The sequence below is a fragment of the Cryptomeria japonica genome, chromosome 6, assembly GCF_030272615.1.
Source record: "Cryptomeria japonica chromosome 6, Sugi_1.0, whole genome shotgun sequence".
NCBI classification, from domain to species: Eukaryota; Viridiplantae; Streptophyta; class Pinopsida; order Cupressales; family Cupressaceae; genus Cryptomeria; species Cryptomeria japonica.
In genome coordinates, this window is record NC_081410.1 from 665904923 (window position 1) to 665926692 (window position 21770).

The 21770-nt window shown below is 39.7% G+C and overlaps 1 protein-coding gene across 1 annotated transcript; it reads right to left on the reverse strand.

Moving 5' to 3' along the window:
* Window positions 1-18684: 18684 nt before the first annotated feature.
* LOC131043728 (G-type lectin S-receptor-like serine/threonine-protein kinase At2g19130) lies at window positions 18685-21123 on the reverse strand. Its single transcript, XM_057976958.2, has one exon. It carries the CDS (start codon window positions 21121-21123, stop codon window positions 18724-18726), a length of 2400 nt encoding a protein of 799 aa, XP_057832941.2. The 3' UTR covers window positions 18685-18723.
* Between the last annotated feature and the right edge of the window lie 647 nt (window positions 21124-21770).

A 21770-nucleotide genomic window follows, 5' to 3' on the forward strand; every position in this document is an offset into this window, starting at 1 on the left:
AGTTCCATCTCACCGTGGTTTTTCCCATTTGGGTTTCCACATCAAAATCTCTTTTGTTATGGTGTTTGTGCTTTTGTGGGTGAATGCATTATCTTCTATTTGGTTTGCATGTGTGTTAACTGATTTGTCTGCTAAATTGTTTTACCGGTTTACTGTTAGACTAGCAAAGTGTTTAAGTACTAAATTTTTTGGCATACTAATTCACCCCCCCTCTTAGTATTCATCAACAACAATAGATACCACTTTCATAATTTGAGAACTCACATGTTAAGAAGCGGAAAAAATGAGTAATACCTACACACACCTCATAATGATTCATCTGAACGTGTGAGATAATCAATGATTTGATAGGATCCTGATAACTTTCTTAATTACACATCAACTCCACGCAAACAACTTGAGTTTTCATGATTTCTTTCCATAATTAGAATTTTAAAATATAAGATACCCAGAATATTCCTTTTTCCATGCCACCTTTTGTATCATTAATGTCCTCAGGACCAACTTGAAATGAACCTTCGAACTTTGAACCATTTCACAAGGAGTTCAATGGTTCAAATACAATCCTGAGAAAACAAAAGAACTTTCAACTTGCGGCTCAACACAACACCAGGAATGAGGGAAGACTTTTAACAAACATAAAAGAAGAATTTGAACCTTCAACCTTGAACCGATTTAGAAATGGTTCAAAAGTTCAAGTTCAAGACCAACTTAACACATTCACTCTCGCTTACTTAACAACATAACAAAGCTGCAACCCAAACAAAGGCACCGGTTGAACTTTGAACCTTGAACCAATATGCAGGTTCAACCGGTGGGTTCATTTGGGTAGAAAAAATGAAACATAAAGGAACAAAGGTACATGACTAAAGACGGATCAAACCAAATGAGGGAAACAAAATTAAATACACATTATCTTGTTCAAGCAAATAATGGGGTAACAATATGTAATAATGTGGTCAATGGAAGTCTCTCTAAACTTAGTTCTACTTTCTAATGGTCAGGTAAAGAGTGACATATACATCAACTTGCTCTAAGAGTGAACTCAATTGACCACAAGGTAGAATAAATCTCAATGCCTCATAAAATATTTAGGTACATCTTCAAAAATGAATTTGATAAGGATGGGTCAATGTATTTTGTTGTGGCCCATACAGTAGGGCCTCTAAAGCCCAAGGTTCATTCTAACATGGTTCATAGTTGTCAGATGCTTTGGGAAGTTGGTACAAACCTTGAATAATAAAATTGAAAATCAATATGATATTCTGTTATACCTAGTAAAGGATCACAAATTACTATATTCCTTTGAGATTATCAAATTATTGAATAATATTTGGATATGTTATAAAAGGTGTAGCGTCGTAAAATTGTGACACTTGCAATTTCGACTACATTTGGGTCTTCACAATGGCAGCGCAACGTTGAACCTGAATGGAGACCCCGAAACCTGTTTACGACATCAAAAACTGCATCTTTCTGCACCTTGGCCTGATCCTCCTTGCACCCTGCTGTCTCGGGAGGTGGGACCATGGCGCCGAGTGCCCTGGTCCTTCAGGACCATGGCGCCTAGCGCCCTGGTCCCTTAGGACCATGGCGCCCAGTGCCCTGGTCCCTGGCCCTATTTTGGGCCAGGTCTCTTGTTGGGCATCGGGTCTTCAAGTTTGCAATTTAGAAAATAATGTTCCTAGGTCGGCCTAAGGTCAGAAAAATCAGTCTCCTAACCCTAATTGACAAGTATATAAACTACATTTCCCCTCCCATTTGGATAAGGAAGGGTGAGAAACATATGGGTGCAAGAGGCGGAAGTGATAGACAAACATTCAAACATTCAAGCATTCCTTCAAGCAATTGAGCATTCTAGGTCTCCATTCAAGGCTAGGTGTTGCATTCAAGACAAGGATTCAACCATTGAAGAGGAGATCACCTACAACATACAACATCATTACACCTTCACATGTAAGAATACAAACATTCTTACAACAAGGTATCAATACTTGATTACATTACAAACAGTTACATTTACAGCATTCTCATTTCTTGGTTAATTCCAAAACCGGGGTTTGACCTGAAGGAAAACCCCTAATCCCTAACCCCCCAATCATCCTCTCTTTTCTGTGTGTAGGTTGCAGGTACATGACTGTAATTGAAGATCTGGAATCCTTGTGCAGAGACGAACAAATCCCCCTTCGTTTCACGGATTTTTCGGAGGACCGTGTGCACTCCGGGCACCATTGTCCTATCAACTTTCACTCAAACTTGCAGGATAGCATCATCTCGACATTTTACTGCTAATTTCAGGTCCGCAGCTTCATCCCGTGTCCCTATCTCCATCTAAAAGCGAATCTTTCTTACTTTTACATACACTCCTAGTTCAATCCTTCTATCTACATTCTTTACAAAAGAGGGTATCCTTGCTGTCTCAACCCTTGAAACTCATTTAGAATTCAATCTTGCATTGTGTGGGATTTGATCTTGTGAGTTTCAACCCCTCTTTTGAATGTAAAGTCTCTCCTAAGTGAAAACCGTCAACCTTAGTGACCTCCTTTCTCTCTCCTTGGAGTGGGGGAACACCTAGGGTTCGATTTTCTGCTTTACATTTTGGTGAACCCGACATGAAACATCCTAATTCTGATTTTTCATGGTTAGATCTAAAAAAATTTCTTCCTTAATTACATTTCCATGTTTGATCTTTTGCAAATTTTAGAGGTTAATTGCATAAAAACCCTAAATTTTCTTTTTAGTAATTGAGCTTGTGAAATGTTTAATTGTTAATGCTTGTTTCAGATCTACCCTTCTATTGCAAATTGTCAATTCATATTTGTGCTTTAATTCTGAAAATTAAGTGGTTAAGTGTCAAAACCCTAATTTTTAAAACCCTCTTGGTTCAACCTTTGACTGACGATTTCACTGATCAAAACACCTCTAAATCGGCTGTAACTTTGGATTCCGCAACAAAATCATAATATCTCTCATCCCTGAAAATTTTGAAAAAAGTTATGAGGACCATGTGCGCCCCGAGCGCCATTGTCCCCGACATTTTTTTTTAAATTTCGGGAGCTAGATCTTACTGTATTTTTCTGCTAGAATCCAGAATCTTGGCTGATTTCATCAATCCTAACACTTTCAAAATTAAAGTCAAAGTTGGTCTAGTGATTGCTTGGATTAAGGCTTCTAATCATTCAAAAATTGTTGAAATTGAAATTTTGTGTTAAAATTGTGTTTCTTACTATCCTAAATCTGAAAAGTGTGTTGGCATTCATTCGAAGTTTCAGTGCTTTATTCAAATTTTTGCAGTTTGTGACTTTTGAAATTAAGTGTTTAATTGCAACAACTTTGATTTCCGCTTTCAAAATTGAATTTTACATGAAATTGAGTCAACTTTTAAATTTCAGAGCTTGCATTGCTTTTAGTATTCCCTCTAAAATCATAAAATTCAAAATTTCATTTTCCCTCTCTTTTTCAAAATTCAAATTTTGCATTTTTCAACAATCTTGGTAGGGTTCAATTTTTAGATTGCAACTTTAATTTGGCCTATCTACAGATCGTAAAATCACTCAATTTTTTCAAATTAGCTTTAAAATCATCATAACTTTCATCCTTGAAAATTTCGAAAAAAGTTGCGAGGACTGTGTGCACTTCGTTCACCACGGTCCCCGACATTTTTTTTGAAATTTCGAGAGATTGTCATGATTGCATTTAACAGCTTAAATCTAGGAGATTGGCTAGTTTTATTGAAATTTGCTACCTCTAAATTCGAAAATAAATTCAAAATTCAAGATTTCAATTTTCAAGATAACAATTAAAATTAAGTGCTACCCCCTTGGCCCTAATTTTCAATTGTGCCTACCTTTCTTGGAAGTTGTGTTTCCCTCTTCTTTCACAAAGTTCAATTTTGCCAACTTTATTTTCAAAATTCAAAATCTTCTCTCTCTCTCTAGTGCATGAGTTTTACAACAATAAGCCCTACTTACACTATTCCCGTTAGACGAAGCCTTAGAATTAAGTCTTTCCAAGGTTTAATTACCGAGGAGATGGAACCTAATTTGAATAGCCTTTTTAATGAGGACATGGGTAATTCCTCTAATCCTCTTAATGATGAAGAAGCTCTCCATGAGGTTTTTGTAGAACAACTTTCGAAATTGGATAACCAATTTGATGGTTTTCAGCAATGGATGTCTCAAGAATACCCCAATAGTGAAGCTCTTCCATTAATTGAGGGTCTAAAACGTATGGTTCAAAGTGATAAGAATGGAATTGATATTTTGCGTAGTATTGCACACATCGTGGATTTGAATGTGATGCCTATGAAGAGTTGTGCCGAAACTTTAGGTTATACACAACCTCCTACTCAAGTCAATCATTCTATTCCTTTGACAACTTCTATTGCTAGTATACCTACTTTTACATCAAACATAATGAATACTTCAATACAAAACATTTCACCTATGATCACCAGTCATGGGGGAAATCCTTCTTCTTCAATCAACCCTCTTCCTTCATTCAATCCAACTTCTTCATTCATTCCTTCAATGAGTGTCCCTATTACATCTCCACAAATGAACATGACGCAAGGGGGCAATTCATTTAACCATTCCATTCCTCCTTGTAGTGTTCCTTCTTTCTAATCATCTCCTATGACTAACCATCATAGTGTCCCGCCACCTTACTCTCAATCAATACCTTCTTTCAATAATATAATACCTCCATCACGATCTAACATGTCTAATATGAACTCTTCGACTGAAGTGACCATTAACAATCTTGCACAAACTATCTCTTCTTTACAGCAACAAATTGCCTCTATGAATCAATCTAAGTTTAGTGTGCCCACTTTTGATGTTGCGAGCCCACTTTCTCTTGACATTATTCAAGCTATCCCTCCTAAGCATGTTGAAATCCCGCAATTGGAGCTTTATAATGGTAAAGGTGATCCTCTAACACATGTTAAGACCTTTCAAACAATATGTACCGATTTTGCTCATGACCAAAGATTGCTTGGAAAACTGTTTACTAGAACATTAAGAGATAAGGCTCTACAATGGTATTGCTCATTGCCTTCCTATTCTATTACTTCTTTCCAACAACTTGCAAATGCTTTTATTCAACAATTTCAAAACAATATAGGTCCTAAAGTTACTTTGATTGATTTAATGCATTGTAAACAAGGTGTTAAAGAAAAAGTGACTGATTTCATTGGTAGATATAAGCATTTGTGTGCTCAAATTTCTTTTCCAGTACCTGACAATGATATTCAAAGAATCTTTATTTCTAATTTACAAAAAGATATTAGAGAAAAACTTCTGTCTTTTGAGTTTACTTCTTTCCAATAGTTGTGTGCAACTCTTCACAATTATCAACTGACTGTGAGTCAAATGGAACAAGCAAATCCTATGGCTCCGAGTGGTAAGGGTGATAGTAGTCAACAACCATTTGGGAAGTTTAAACCGAATAGAGGGTTCATTAAGTTCAATGAAAACATCACCAACAACAATGTGAATGCAGCATCAGGTGTGCCTCCTATTTCTAAGTTTTTCAAGAAAGAAAGAGAGTTTACTCCTTTGAATGAATCATTGCATAGTATTATGAATAAGTTATTGGAACGAAATGTGCTTACTCTCCCTCCTATAAAGCAAATAGATCCTGCAAAGATGAATTCACCCTATTTTGATAACAAATCTTTTTGTCAATTTCATCGTCAACTTGGGCATGATGCTGAAAAATGTTTTGCTTTAAAGGGTAAAATTCAAGATTTGATTGATAATAATACTATCTCTGTTTTAGGTGTGAATGATAAAGGCAACACATCTGTAGCTCTTCCTAACCAAAATATTAAGATTTTTACTGATCCATTACCTTCTCATACCTCTAATGTGATTGAGACTAACGATTACTCTTTCTCACCTGATGGTCTTGTGTCTATGACTCCGAATGTGGTTAACTTTGTAGAGCAGCAGAAAATCCCTAAAGAGCCTTCCATCACATTTGATTCCAGTGAAACTATCAGGGCACCTGATGGTCCTTTATATATAGTTGCAAAAGTCAAGAATACACCTTGTCGTTGAGTGCTTATTGATCCTTCTTGCATGGTTAATGTCATTAATGAAGAATTTCTTTTTACTTTTCAATTGAATCAAGTGATCTATGACAAAACAAATGTGGTTGTGAAACTATTTGATGCATTTTCTTCTCCTGCAATTGGTTCTATTACATTACCTATTGAGGTCCATAACAAATCCCTTGATGTGAGCTTTGCTATTATTCCATCATCCGAACAATTTCATGTGAAGCTAGGCTATCCTTGGCTATCTTCCATGAAAGCTATTGCTTCTCCTATTCACAAGTGTTTGAAATTTCCCCATAATGGTGAAGTTGTTACTGTCAATCATAGTCTCTTTAAACTAGCTGAAAGAACTTCTAGCGTTCCTATTGATTATTTTTGGCCTAAACAAATTCAATCTCTTCCACCGTGAAGTGATCATCTTTTCAAATCTTATCAAAAGTGGAAAATGTAGGATTTGAGAAATACAAATCCACAAAACCCAAAGAAACCTGCATGCAAGAAACATGTCACAGAGAAAGAGAGAGAACAAAATAAGGGTTTTGGCTCTGACAAAGTGAAAAGATTTATTATCAAAGAAAAATGAATCAAGAATATGACAATAATACAAGAGATCAATCCTTATAAAGGAGATCAACACCGAAAGGAAAACCTAACTCTAAGGTGAGAGCATTTAATAATTAAATATTAATTATTAAATGACTAATATATGCATAAAGTGAAATCTTAAGATGAGAGTAAAGTTAATTAATTACTTTACTCTGACACCCCCCCTTAAGATGAGCTACAATGCAGCTACAAACAATGCAGAAGAAAGCAAAAGAACTACAATGCAATAAAGGGTCCTGGCAACTAGGCCTGATCAGGTACCGAATACAAGAAAATCTCTATAAAGCGGAGTAAAGGAGAAAACCCTGTGGGAAAAAACTCCTCTCCAAAAAGAGATACAGAAAACATGCTGAAAAGAAAACATGAAGGAAGGAAGGCCTCACTGAGACCCCCCAAGGACAACTTCCTTCACCCCAAGCATGGAGCGCAACTGAAGATAGTGCGAAGATGCCAAAGGTTTAGTGAAGATGTCTGCAACCTACTCCTCTATAGGAATGTACTCCAAGATGAGAGAACCATTCTAAATCAATTGCCTGATGAAGTGCATGTGGATTTCAATGTACTTTGTTTGTTGATGCTCCACTGGGTTGCGAGAAATGTGAATGGCACTCTGATTGTCACACCAAAGAATAGTGGGACAATCTGGAGGAAACCCAAACTCTGTCATCAACTGCCGAAGCCATAAAACCTCCTGACTGGCTAACACTGCTGCTCGGTACTCAGCCTCTGTAGATGATAATGCAATAGCAGACTGTTTCTTGCAAGACCATGTGATAGGACTAGAACCAAGGCAAAAAACAAAGCCAGAAGTAGACTTCCGATCATTGACATCACCAGCCCAATCGGAGTCAGTGAAGCCAATGATGTGAGGGGATCCTGAAGTGTAGTGAATGCCATAATGAGTGGTGCCCTGAATGTACCTCAAAATACGTTTGGCTGCTTGCCAATGCCTCTCATGAGGATCATGGGAGAACCGAGAGACTAGGCCAACAGCAAAGGAAAGATCAGGATGAGAATGTGTCAGGTACAACAAACTACCAACCAACTGCCTGTATAAAGTGGGGTCTACTGAAGGAGTAGATCAAGTGGAAGACAAAACAACACCTGACTGAAATGGAGTGGGGGCAGACTTGCAATCAAGCATGCCAAATCGCTGAAGCATATCAAGAGCATACTTCTCCTGAAATATGGAAATCCCATCCGAAGACTGAATAACCTGTAGACCCAGAAAGAAGTGTAAGAGACCAAGATCTGTCATCTCAAACTGCTCCATCAAAGCTCTCTGAACATGCTGAATCATGGAGGATGAGCTACCTGTAAGGATGAGATCATCTACATATAGCACAAGAATCAAAAGATCACCCTCCTGATGCTGAATATACACTGTGTGATCGGAATGACAGCATGTGAAGTGAGAGGAAAGCAGGAAAGAGTCCATCTTCTCATACCAAGCCCTGGGGGCTTGTTTGAGACCATACAATGAACGACGAAGTCTGCAAACCAAAGAAGTGTCCTGCACAAATCCCTGAGGCTGCTCCATATAGATCTCCTCATGTAGGTCTCCATGCAAGAAGGCAATCTTCACATCCATCTGAAACACTGTCCATCCCTGTGAAGCTGCAAGTGAAAGTACCAGGTGTATAGAATTCATCTTGGCGACAGGAGCAAAGGTCTTAGAGTAGTCAATACCTTCTACCTAAGAAAACCCCTTTGCAACAAGATGGGCCTTATACTTATCAATAGAACCATCTGCAGCATACTTGGTATGATACACCCACTTGCACCGAACCAACTTTCTTCCCTTAGGAAGAGGACAAAGATCCCAAGTATGATTCTTCATCAAAGAAGAATACTCCTCATCCATGGCCCTATCCCACTCAAGGTGTCCTATTGCCTCTGAAAACTTTTGAGGATCATCTGAAATGGCATGACTCAAAATACTAGAACCAGATGTCTGAGCATGAGTGCGACGAGTATCTGAAGGATCACCTACCAAAGAACCAACTGCATCAATAGTATCACGGGCCCACCTCAGCAAAGACAGAGCAACTGGTGGTGGTGGAGAAGGTGGATCATCATCTACATCATCCTCAAGAGATAAGTAATCATCAAGAGATGAAGAGGAAGGAGTAGGCAATGAGGGAGAAGCTGGTGATGGAGAATCCATCTGAGGATAGAGCTCATCAAACTGGACATCCCGCCAAAACAGGACCTCTCTAGAATCAGGATCAAACAACCTGTATGCCTTAACAGCCTCACAGTAGCCAAAAAATATGAGTGGTCGGCTCTTCCTCTCCATGGCTTTCTGCTGAGCATCAAGAATAAATGCCCAAGCCTCACTACCAAAAACTCAAAATGTAGAAACATCAGGCTTGACATGGGTCCAAGCCTCCTCAGGAGTCATATGTCGCAATGCCTTATGAGGCATCCGATTCTGAATATAATTGGCACAATGACTGCCTCAACCCAAAATGAAGAACTCATTGCTCGAGACTATATCATACAATTTGCCATCTCCCGTAAGGTTCTATTCTTTCTCTCAGCAACACCATTCTTTTGAGGGGTGTAAGGAACTGTAAATTGATGTTGTAAACCATGCTCAGTGCAAAAATATCTAAAAGCCTGATTAACATACTCCCGCCCATTATCTGTGCGTATCCTCCTGATAGAAAGTCCAGATTGCTTCTCCATAAATGTCTTAAAAATCCTGAATGAGTTAAAGACATCAGACTTGTACTTAAGAAAGTACACCCATGTACGTTTGGAGAAGTCATCAATAAAAGTGAGCACATAACAGGCCCCTAAAAAGGAAGGAGTCGGAAAGGACATAAGATCACTGTGTACCAACTCTAGGGCTGCCCTAGCACGAGAGGCTCGACCCTTAGGAAAAGGATCTCGATGATGTTTGCCAAGGACACAACCACAACATACACCATCCATACAAGAAATCTGTGCCTATGTACTCATCTGCTGTAGATATTTGTAATTGACATGGCCAAAACGCTCATGCCAAAGCCTACTCACTGAATCTGCATGTGCTATAAGAGAGGAACCAACAATGTCTGAACTCTCAAAGCCATCCAAACTATATAAGTGAGATGCAGAATCCACACTCCTAGTAGCCACAACCAAGTCAAGATCATGAAGATCTCGAATAACCACATCATGAGGTGAGAACTCAACTATCTTACCAGAGCCAGAGTGGCAAATCTGATAAACGGATAGAAGGTTTGTCGAAATGTCAGGAACCAAAAGTACATCCTATAGACAACCACCATCCAATGAAACAGTACCGGAACCCTGAATGAAAAGTTGTGCTGAGTCACCAACTACAATATGTCTAGTGCCTATAGGGGCAAGAGCGGTGACCAAATCCTCTCTGTGTGTCATATGGTGAGAGGCACCAGAATCTATAATCCAAGTGGATGCTGAGGACAATGCTCGTGCAGAAAGAGCATGACCTTTCCCTGTGGGTTGTGAAGGAGGCTGAGGTGCACTGATATTATGCTGCTGCATGGCTTCCTCCAAAGCCTCTAAATATTTCCAACACCTGGAAATGGGATGTCCTTCCTTGCCACAAAAACTACAAGGATCACCAGATTTCTTCTTAGTCTTGGAGGAAGACTCACCAGACTTTAAAGATTTGCCCTGTTTAGAATTGGACTGTGGTTTTGAATCAAACTTAGGTGGTGGCTTGGAGGGATTCTCACTAGCCTCTGAATCTTTCTTAGGCTTCGGTTTCTACTTCTGTTTTCCTTTGGAGGATTGGGCTACCAATGCTTGGTTCTATGAACCTGAAAGTGAATCCAACTGCTTAAGCTTAGCTTGCTCACGAGTCAGACAATCACAAAAGACCTCAAAAGAAGGCATGACATGTCGAGCACCCAAGGCATCCATGGTGGAATAGAAGGTCGAAGAGAAGATTTGGAATGGACCCCGAAGCTTGGAGAGGATCAAGAAAATGCACTCTATATCAGTCTTAGTCTTACCACAACCCTGCAAGATAGATCTTTGGTGTTTGAACTTCATCAGAAAGTCCTCAATAGAGGGAAATGAATCAGGTACCAAGGAAGTTAACTCTGCCTCAAGCTGCAAAGCTCTGAACTTGTTGACAGTACCAAAAAGTCCATCAAACTTGGTCCAAATGGCTCGACGAGTGAGACAACCCTCAAGATGAAACTGGAGACTGTCAGAAACGTGTAAAGCCATCAATCCCATAGCCTGATCCATATTGTTCCTATGCTGCATAACCTCAAAGGGACATGTCAATTGAAGTTGAACCTCATCCAAACAGGACCATAACCCTCGAGACTGGAGAAGAGTCATCGTGTGACCCTTCCAAGTGTGATAATTATGCGGTGTGAGAGATTCAATAGGTCTGTCGGCCATCCTGTGAACTGTGCCTCAACTGCTCTGAATTTTTTAATTATTATTAAGTGGTCTTTCAAAACTAGACAGAAGATGCAAAATGGGTTTGGTTGTTTTGTTTTGTTGTTTGTAGATTTTTCTTTTCTAGTGTAAATAATAGAAAGCAAGAAAAACACCCCCCCACAATGCAAAAAACTAATCCCCAGTACAAACTGAAAGCCTAAAAATGATAGAAAGCAGTAACTGATTGAGACAAAATTTTGAGCACCTGAATAATTTACTAATGAAATATACTATAGATCTGGAAAGATCACAGAACCACCTTTCTGACGCCTATTTGCTTTCGAAAAAAGGAGCAAAAATAAGCAAGTTATGCCCCTCAGAGTGCAAAAAGGCTCATCAGAATTTGACTAGGAAAAAATGCAATCAAACTAGAGAAATATGAAAAAATTCCTACACCATTAGAATGGGCTCGGAGTCATCTTTCCAACGCCTATTCATTTTTGAAAAACGGAGATCAGACGCCCGATTTATGCCCGATTTTGTAAAACAGCTCCAAAAAGGCCAGTTTGGCCCTTCTAGCCCTTAGGGGCTTTAAAAAAAGAGGCCCCTAGTCCGCTGGGTGACCAGGAGCTGGCGCAAAGGGCTGGTGGTGCGGGGGTGGCGTGGGGGTGGCACCGCTGGTGCTGGCGATGGGCTGGAGGCGCGCGGGCGGCGCAGGTAGCGGCGGGCCGCTGGGCGGCGCGGCGGTGGCTATCGGGCCGCGGCCGGTTATTACCACCAGCGATGGTGGCCAGGTAGTGGCCGCCAGGCTGCACACTGGCGACATGCGCTTCAAATGAGCGGCGCCTGTGTTTTTAAAAAACTATGCTATTTTTTTGTGAATTTTTTTTTTTTTTTGCCTCAAACTGCATGCCCTGGAGCCGTACTGCCTTGGGGCAAAAACATTTTTCCTTTTGGAGCAACTGTGTCCAAATCGGACGAATTTTATATGAAAATAGGGGTTTCTGGGCACTACGAGCTCAACAGTGAGATCCGTTTGGGCTTAAAGTGCACCAAAAAAAAAGTACCCCCTATTCCAAAATAAAAAACAGAAGACAAACATAGATCTGATGCAACCAAAATGGAGATCTCAAAATCTTTCAAAAGTCTGAACAAGCTATAGTAGATCTGGCTTTGATACCATGTAGGATTTGAGAAATACAAATCCACAGAACCCAAAGAAACCTGCATGCAAGAAACCTGTCACAGAGAAAGAGAGAGAACGAAACAAGGGTTTTGGCTCCGACAAAGTGAAAAGATTTATTATCAGAGAAAAATGAATCAAGAATATGACAATAATACAAGAGATCAATCCTTATAAAGGAAATCAACACCGAAAAGAAAACCTAACCCTAAGGTGAGAGCATTTAATAATTAAATATTAATTATTAAGTGACTAACATATGCATAAAGTGAAATCTTAAGAGGAGAGTAAAGTTAATTAATTACTTTACTCTAACAGAAAAAAGATATGATCCTATCTCTAAGTGAACCTAGAACACCCAAACTTGATATTCCTACCATTCTTGAGAAGGAAGTTCTTCCTTTGAAAGATAAAACTAATGTCTTTCCTCAAGAAGATTCCCAACCCATCCCTATGGATGTGACTATGTCTATGTCTAGTAAACTTTCTAAAGGTAGACCTATACCTCCTCGTCATGATGGACTTGGTCTCCTTCCTAAACCAGATATTCCTCCTTTATATGGAGCAGTTCCTCCTCCTTCCTCTTATAGAGAGAAGAGACCTTCCTCTTTTCCTATCGTCCAACCTAAGAGACCACAACCTAAACACCCAAGTGATAAGGATGAGAACATTCCTCCTCCTCAATCTTCTCAACTTCCTACTAAGACTAGACGAAATCGTTCTGCGTGTGAACGCTGACGAAAGCGTCGTCTTAGAGCTCGTGCAGCTGCTTCTCAAACTTTGCAAACCTCTAAGACACCTTCAACTAGCATTATTCCATTTTCTCCTCAACCGAAAATTGAGTCAAAATCTCCTAAACATAAGATGCATGATGGTTTTGATCCTATGCGAGTTAAAGATCCTATTTTTATAAATCTTGATGATGATATAGATGAAAATGTTATTCATGATGAAAATGTTACTCCTCTTGCTTCTGATAGTGAATATGAATATGTTGATGTTAATAACCATTTATCTAACGAATTTTCTAAAGCACTTATCCTAGCTCCTAGACAAGAACAACATGGCTTGGAACATGAACATAGCCCTTGTTTGGATCTTGTGATAGCTCCATCTGTTGTGTTGGATGTTCCTCCTCTAGTGTGTTTCCTGCCTTCCCGAAATATTGATCAGCAAGATCGGGGGGTGGATGACATGCTAGACTAGTTCATTAGCATAGCAGACTCTCTCCTCTCTTGATCTCTTTTGTTACTTCTTCTATGTGTTATTCCCATTCTTCTATTTATTGTCCTTAGTGTTGTCTACTTGAGGACGATGCAAAGCATTGAGATCTCTTTTGGTCTCTCTCATGTTGACTCAAAAGACACATGTGTTCCCTTCTTCTAGGTGACCTTCCTTGATTGGGGAATGAAGAACAATTATGCATACATACATATGATATACATGAATTATCATACAGCATACTGACCCCAAGAAAAGCGAAGTCACCTCATGCTTTGTGTTTTGTGTCTATTATCCTTGGGTTTATCTCACACTTGGGGGCTAAATCTTTGTGATAACATGCTCCTTTCCCTTCTCATTTCTTATGTGTATCACTACCTTAAAGCAATCACCCCCGATGAGGCATGTGCGATCGCTTTAATGTAGGGGGCATACACTCCGTTCATATCTCTTCAAGATTCTTGAAAATTTCTTGGCGAACTTAGCTTTGCCTTGAAAATTTTTGGTATTTTTCTTGCATGACTCATTGTGAGGGAACCTTACTACTGACAGTCATGGTTCTCCCTCATGATATTCCCTTTTACTTTGTCAATCGAAGTCGTAAGATCCTTAGTCCACCGGGGGCTTGGTGTATCTTGCCTCCTTGACATGGTGAAAGTCTTTCAATGTTGTTTCCTTGTACTTTACCGGAAGTATGGGCATACACTTATACTCCTGCTAAAGTGGGGGCTAAATGTAGCATCGTAAAATTGTGACACTTGCAATTTCGACTGCATTTGGGTCTTCACGATGGCGGCGCAACGTTGAACCTAAATGGAGACCCCGAAACCTGTTTACGCCATCAAAAACTACATCTTTCTGCACCTTGGCCTGATCCTCCTTGCATCCTGCTGTCCCGGGAGGTGGGACCATGGTGCCCAGCACCCTGGTCCCTGGCCCTATTTTGGGCCCGATCTCTTGTTGGGCATCGGGTCTTCAAGTTTGCAATTTGGAAAACAATGTTCCTAGGTCGGCCTAAGGTCAGAAAAATTAGTCTCCTAACCCTAATTGACAAGTATATAAACTACATTTCCCCTCCCATTTGGATAAGGAAGGGTGAGAAACATATGTGTGCAAGAGGTGGAAGCGATAGACAAACATTCAAACATTCAAGCATTCCTTCAAGCAATTGAGCATTCTAGGTCTCCATTCAAGGCTAGGTGTTGCATTCAAGACAAGGATTCAACCATTGAAGAGGAGATCACCTACAACATACAACAAACAACATCATTACACCTTTGCATGTAAGAATACAAACATTCTTACAACAAGGTATCAATAGTTGATTACATTACAAACACTTATATTTATAGCATTCTCATTTCTTGGTTAATTCTAAAACCAGGGTTTGACCTGAAGGCAAACCCCTAATCCCTAACCCCCCAATCATCCTCTCTTTTTTGTGTGTAGGTTGCAGGTACGCAGCTGTAATTGAAGATCTGGAATCCTTGTGCAGAGACGAACAGATCCCCCTTCATTTTGCGGATTTTTCGGAAGACCGTGTGCACTCCGGGCTCCATCGTCCCGTCAACTTTTGCTCAAACTTGCAGAACAACATCGTCTCGACATTTTGCTGCTAATTTCAGGTCCGCAGCTTCATCCTGTGTCCCTATCTCCATCTACAAGCGAATCTTTCTTACTTTTACATACACTCCTAGTTCAATCCTTCTATCTACATTCTTTACAAAAGAGGGTATCCTTGCTGTCTCAACCCTTGAAACTCATTTAGAATTCAATCTTGCATTGTGTGGGATTGGATCTTGTGAGTTTCAACCCCTCTTTTGAATGTAAAGTCTCTCCTAAGTGAAAACCGTCAACCCTAGTGACCTCCTTTCTCTCTCCTTGGAGTGGGGGAACACCTAGGGTTCGATTTTCCGCTTTACAAAAGGATCCATGTTGAACATGTCTTCAATCATGAGGTGAAATATATACTTGCAATGAAATGTAGTGGAATATTTGGCAAATCAATAATGAGTGGAAAGTAAGTGAATCCCTACTTATAAAATAAATAATTAAATAAAATATTTTTGTTGATGCAAGATATATATTACACCCTTAGATGCTCTTACATATATTTTGCATGGTATTTGAATAAAATTATATTATTAAATCCTTCTCCATCCAATTTTAAGATCAATTTAGCTTACTCACAATAACATTAAATTCTATAAATGTTATACAAGCCTTCAATTTTAACTATGTTTGAGGTGAACGCTTATTCATTTTTATGAGTTCTTACTATAAGGTACATTTGTGTAGATGCAACTCTTGAAGAAATTATTCTAGCTCTCCAAACCTTTAGTGGATAGAATATTCCGCATAGAATAAAGTATAATATTATATCTTTGGACATCAATTATACCAATTGGACTCCTTTGTCTCATTCCATAAAATAAATGTTCTAGGTAACTTTGTGAAAATATTACTTTTGTTTAAGATTGGGCTAGATGAAACTACAAAGTATCTTGAAAGATTTTTCACAATATGTTTTAGAAGGATCCCAATGCGTACAATAATAAGCATGATATGAAAAAGGAATTCAACTTGTAAATTTAAAATTTACAGGTCAAGGCAAGGGGCTTTGTGATTCAATGCACATTTTATCTACACTCATTTGCCTACTTATTTAATTTGCAACTTATAGGTATAATGGGGTCAATGAAAGTCTCTCTAAGTTTGTACTCAAATTTATGTAGCTTATCATTAATCTAATTTTAAAATATATTATATTGACAACACTTTACACTTCATGTGACATGTCCTAAAAAAAATTAATTTAAGGAACTTGTTATCAAGTTATGCTTGATGAAAAATTGCTTGTTGATTTTTCCTAATTTTTTCTTTAAAAAATTAATAATTATTTTATTTATTTGTACTTGAATATATCATAAAAATACTTGTAACATCTACTAATGTGTCATTTTCAAGTGTATAATTTTTATTGATAAAAAGTTATGTTTAAATGAAAATACGTAATAAAATAACATCCACTAAGTTTTAAAAAAATTAAAATCTCTCTCTTTTTGAGATATGTGATTTTCGTAAAAATAAATTTAAATTATACAAAAAAAAAAGAGTAGCTTGTAAACTATAGTTGAAATACATTTTCATTGCCAGTATAAGTTTGACCCATCATCACCACACATGCAAAAGAATTGTGTGACTTGAAATCATGTGCAATTAATTTTTTCTTATAAAATTTGGTATCACCTTATGTTTTTCATTGTTGATGGTTGTCCATTCCTCATCCTTTTTTTGATGAATAGGCCTTCTGTATTAATTAAAAATATTTAAGTACATATTCACAAAAAAAGGCCGAGGGATCCAAGATCACCCCACAAGAGTCACACGGGCATAGCCCGGAGTCAAAATACATAGCTATTCATCAAAAAACCTCCTCAAGCAGCCAAAGAAGAGGCAACAGAGGGAGGAGTATCAAGATCATCTTTCCCGCCCCATAGATCAGTAGGGTTAGGAGTCGGATCCGGCATGGACCACCCATCTTCAGGATCTTTATCAACTTCACCTTCATGTGGCCTGGGAGGCAAAATCGCTAGAGCCAGGTGGGCAAACTTGGAGGTGGTGGCAGAAGGCCACCCAGAGCTAGTACCAGCAGTAGGAGCCAAAGTCATAAAAGTAGCTGAAGGCCACCTCGAGGCAAAGCCACAATGCAGAGGAGAAGCCGAGAGATGTCTCCACACATCATCTCTCCCGCTAGAGGAGCAACAAGGAGCCTAGAACCACGCAGTGTGAGAGTGGCAGGTGGAGGAACTGTGGCCACAGGGTGGAGTGCGGTCGGCAAAGACAGAATTTGGCAGCACTCTGGCAACTGCACAAGGGGCATTGCCCCAATGCTGGAGGAGCTCCTATAAGTGGCCCACCTTCAAGGCCAATTTGTCAGCGTGTACCCGAATCGACATAAATACATTATTACAAATACAAGATTTAGCGTGAAGCGAGACATTAACATCCAAAAAGATGTTAGTAAAAAGAATTGCATTTCTATCCTTCCAAAGAGTGAATAGGATCTCCATTTTGAAAGCATGTCATATTTGGGAAAATTTGCAAGGGATTCTAAGGGAATCGCCCAGAAGATCCATATGCCAAGTGAAGGGCTCAGGCCGCAAAGGCTAAAAGAAATTATGTATCCAGGTCAAGTACTATTGAGCTCTTCTACAGAACCAAAAAATATTCATAAATGTTTCTGGGTGGCCACAAAAAGGCACCAAGGATCAGGAACCCCCAAATGCATAAGTTTGGAACCTAAAGGCAGCCCTTGGAAAAGCACACACCAAGCAAAGTGTGCAATCTTGGGTTCAGTGGTGGCGGACCAAACAATAAGAAACCTGAATCTCCAGGAAGTCTGAGAAGACTGCAAGTGCCACCGCTGGTTGAGAATATGGACCATAGGAAAATGGGGAACCAACCAGAGATAACCCATCTTGGGTTTGTAGCTGGTGAAAGGAGTCCAAGGATACCACTTCCAATCTTTCCACCAAGGTCTGATAGACTGAATGCCAATATTATGTAACAAATGTGAGGGTAAGGCCGAGACCAGAAGATCATAAATCTGAGATTTGGTCGAGATAGACGAAACTAGACCTGAAGGTCATCCTATGAATGGAGGCTCATAGAAGCTCTAAAAAATAGAGGTTGTGTTGATTCATGGAGATCCCATTACGAAAACCATCACCGGCCCATCGAAGCCAAAGCTTGATAGATTCCCAAGCACACCAGATGCTTTTAACAACAAAAGTACCCTAGATCTGAACAGGGTCTTTCATAATGAGCAGGGTTTGAAAACAAATCCCCTTCCAAGCTGGCCTGTTGGCAGGAAATCCTAAACAAATGCAATGTTGAAGAAGGATTTGATTAATAGTAAACTATGAAAATTTGTCTAAATGTTAAACCACACCATTAGAGGCAATCTCTTATCTTATGGTCTAAGAATTGACACTAGAAATAATTGATGTATGATATTTTTCTACATAAAACAAAATAAGAAGAATTACAAAGTGAAATCAATTAAAATTTTAAAAAATCTTTGAAATCTTTGACAAGATATTGTAGTGTTGGATAAAATAGAGTCTATCAAGATTATGGCATGCAAATCCTTATCAAATAGATTTTCCTTTTTATTAATCCTATTTTAAAAATAACCAAAAATAAAAAATACAAGAAACTTCACAGAGGATTGCTCATTAAGTTTAAAGCCCCGCATACACTAGTCTATCTAATAACATCAGCAGTCGCTACCGCTGTCAGTGTCGCTTTGGTCTGCTTTCTTGTCCACGACCCTGGAGCTTTGAATCTGCTGAATTTGAGGCTGCATCTTCCCTTCCAGCATTAGCACCACCTGCCTCATGCTTGGCCTCACTTCCTCATCCCTTCCAATGCATAACAACCCTACAATACCTGCTCTTCTCACCTCTTCAAAATCTCTCTCTTCTGCAATACCCTCCTCCACCATATTAATTATGTTGTCGTTGTAAATTTGAGTTGCAGCCCATGCTGGAAAGTAATACTGACTAGAATCTTTCACATTTAGATCAAGATTCCTTCTCCCGGAAATGATTTCCAAGAGCGTCATACCAAAACTATATACATCAACCTTGGGAGTGATGGGAAGACCGGAGATCCACTCTGGAGCCAAATATCCTCTCGTTCCTCTTGTTGTGGTCAGGACCTGGCTGAAATCTCTACCCACAAGCTTTGCCAACCCGAAATCGGCCAACTTCGGTGAAAAATTACCGTCCAGCAGAATATTTTCTGGCTTAACATCACAGTGAATGATGCGATCTCTGCATTCTTCGTGGAGATAAAGTAATCCTCTTGCGGTGCCTAACGCGATCTCAAATCGGATCTTCCAGTCGAGTGCCTTCTGTTTACTTTTGGAATTACTTGTGAAGAGAAAGGAATTCAGAGAGCCGTTGGCCATGTAATCATAAATCAGAAACCTTCTCGACCCTTCTGCACAAAACCCTCGAAGCCTGATCAAATTCGCATGTTGTATGTGTCCAAGAGAACTGATTTCTGCTCGGAATTGCTTCTCACTTTGTCTTGAACCCTCCATTTTCTTTACGGCCACAAGGGTACTATCTGTCAGAGATCCTTTGAACACCGTGCCGAATCCTCCGCTCCCCAACTTAGACCTGAAATTCCTAGTTGCAATCTTCAACTCCATGTAGCTAAACATTCTTAGAAAGGGGTCTGAGGTATCTGCACACCTCTCCGTAGATCGTAGCCAATGCCTCTGTCGATGCCTCCACCACATTAAAATTGAGAAGATACCCAATGCAACGGCGAGAACACCAACAATAAATGTGATTATGCGTTTGGAGGAGAACGATTTATCGGTTTTCGGAAGTCCAGACGCAGCTACTCGAACAAAAACATTTGAATTGCTTTTAGATGAAAGAGAGTTACGCATGTTTAACAAATCTCCGGACCAGATTTGGCAGAGTCCTGAAGACGGAGTGAATGTAAACGCAGTGCACGAGCAGTTGAGGAGGCAGGCTTTCTCGCAATCTTGCTTTGAGGCTGCAGGGTATGAGGAAGCGGAATCAGCATCAGGCAGCGTGACGCTCAGCTCCAGAAATCCGTCCGTGCTGCCATTTTTGGCATTGCAGTTTAAGGGGCTCTGCCGAACACAGCCACTGGACCACGACTCTCCCATATCCCAGGCGCGAGTGTCTTTGGGGGTGAAACCTTCCACGCAGCTGCAGAACTGAACATTGTTGGAGTTGCAGTTTCCGTATGCGCCGCACAAACCATATATGGCGCATTGATCTCTTGGTTGAGACCAGAACATGTTCCATTTACCGTCATCAAGCTGAGCATATTGTTCTATTGCTCCAGACTTAACTAGGACAAAACGAAATTTCTGGATAGTCTTAGATGTATAAGTGGCATACAAACCAGAATTAGTATTTTCAACGGTAAAATTGTAGAAGCCGTTGTCTGTAAGTCCTGGAATGCGACTAAAAAACTGGCCGTCCCAAGTTCCGCTAGCCCAATATTGTACAGAATTGTTCCATGTTAGCACGTATTGTCTGGACCCAGATGTATCACTATCCACGTGATGGGAGAAAAGCCCAGGAGCAGGATCCAAAGAGCTTCTCCAACAGACTAGCTTTTGGCGTCCACCGTACCTCATCCCTGGCAACCAGGTGTCCACGGGATAGTCGAAACTCTGCCAAATAGTTTGAGATTTATTGTCATCACTGAGAATTAAGAAATTACCAGAATCTAATATCACGGCTCGGGAGGCCTTGTTTGATATGTTGGCGAACCAAAGAGACGCGCCCTCTGCATCGAACAGTTCCAGATGACCACCTTTTGACAGCTTCAAAACGCCGGACCCGTTTCTCGATGGAGTCTCTCTGTTAGCCACCCAAACGAACGTCTTCTCTGTCATATGGGCATACCAGATGCCGATATACCAGTTATTGGTTCCTTTGGGGTTGAAGAACCCCAATTCAAATGTGCCATTCTTTGAAATTAATGTCTGATTTCCAGTAATCGAGGTGTCCAAGGAAAGAGCATCTCCGTCCTCGACTGCAGCACCATAACTTTTCAGTTGAACAAACACTGTAAAAGCAAAAAATAGGCTTAAACAGAAATTTTCGCTGATTTCCCCCATGGCTAAATTGTTAGAGATGGAACGAACCTCCCTTTAGCGTTAAAGTAGAAGAGAAATGCTCAGGCGGAACTTCCAAGAGAACCTTAAGTTTAGAGAGTTCCAATTTTGCAAATGTGAAAGGTGTAAATTCATACGAAGAGATTGAATTGCGTTCACATACCAGTCTGACTCTTTTTACGTGTCAGAGTCTCGCACTTAATGAAATTTGACCTTACAACGTTAAGAATCTTTCAACGTTACTATACAAAAGCCTATTGACCTTGTATAATAATTTTGATACAAACCACTTAAGACAATGCTTTCCATTTAAAGGCCGGCAAACTGTATTTAATATTTCTAACATTATATAGTTTGGAAGCTCGCATTACACGAATGGTGACATTGACATTGGACCACAAAAGAAATTGATGATGAATGCCATTGACTAAAGTAAGTTGACGGTTAAAAATCTAGTGTTGTTCCGTGGGAAAGGGTTGAGAGAAACCTCATCGTGGAGAGAAAATAGAGAAAATGAGAATTAAAATACAAAGACTTTTGATAGGGGCATTTATCTAATTCGCACCAAGTCTTCCACGTTGCACGACTCCTAAGCAATCATATCCATTTCATGTGAATACAACTTATATCTACTATAATTGGTGTTTGAC

Bases quoted from the DNA above. Each gene is read 5' to 3' on its own strand.
- LOC131043728 (XM_057976958.2), bottom strand. From the start codon at position 21,123: ATGGGGGAAATCAGCGAAAATTTCTGTTTAAGCCTATTTTTTGCTTTT.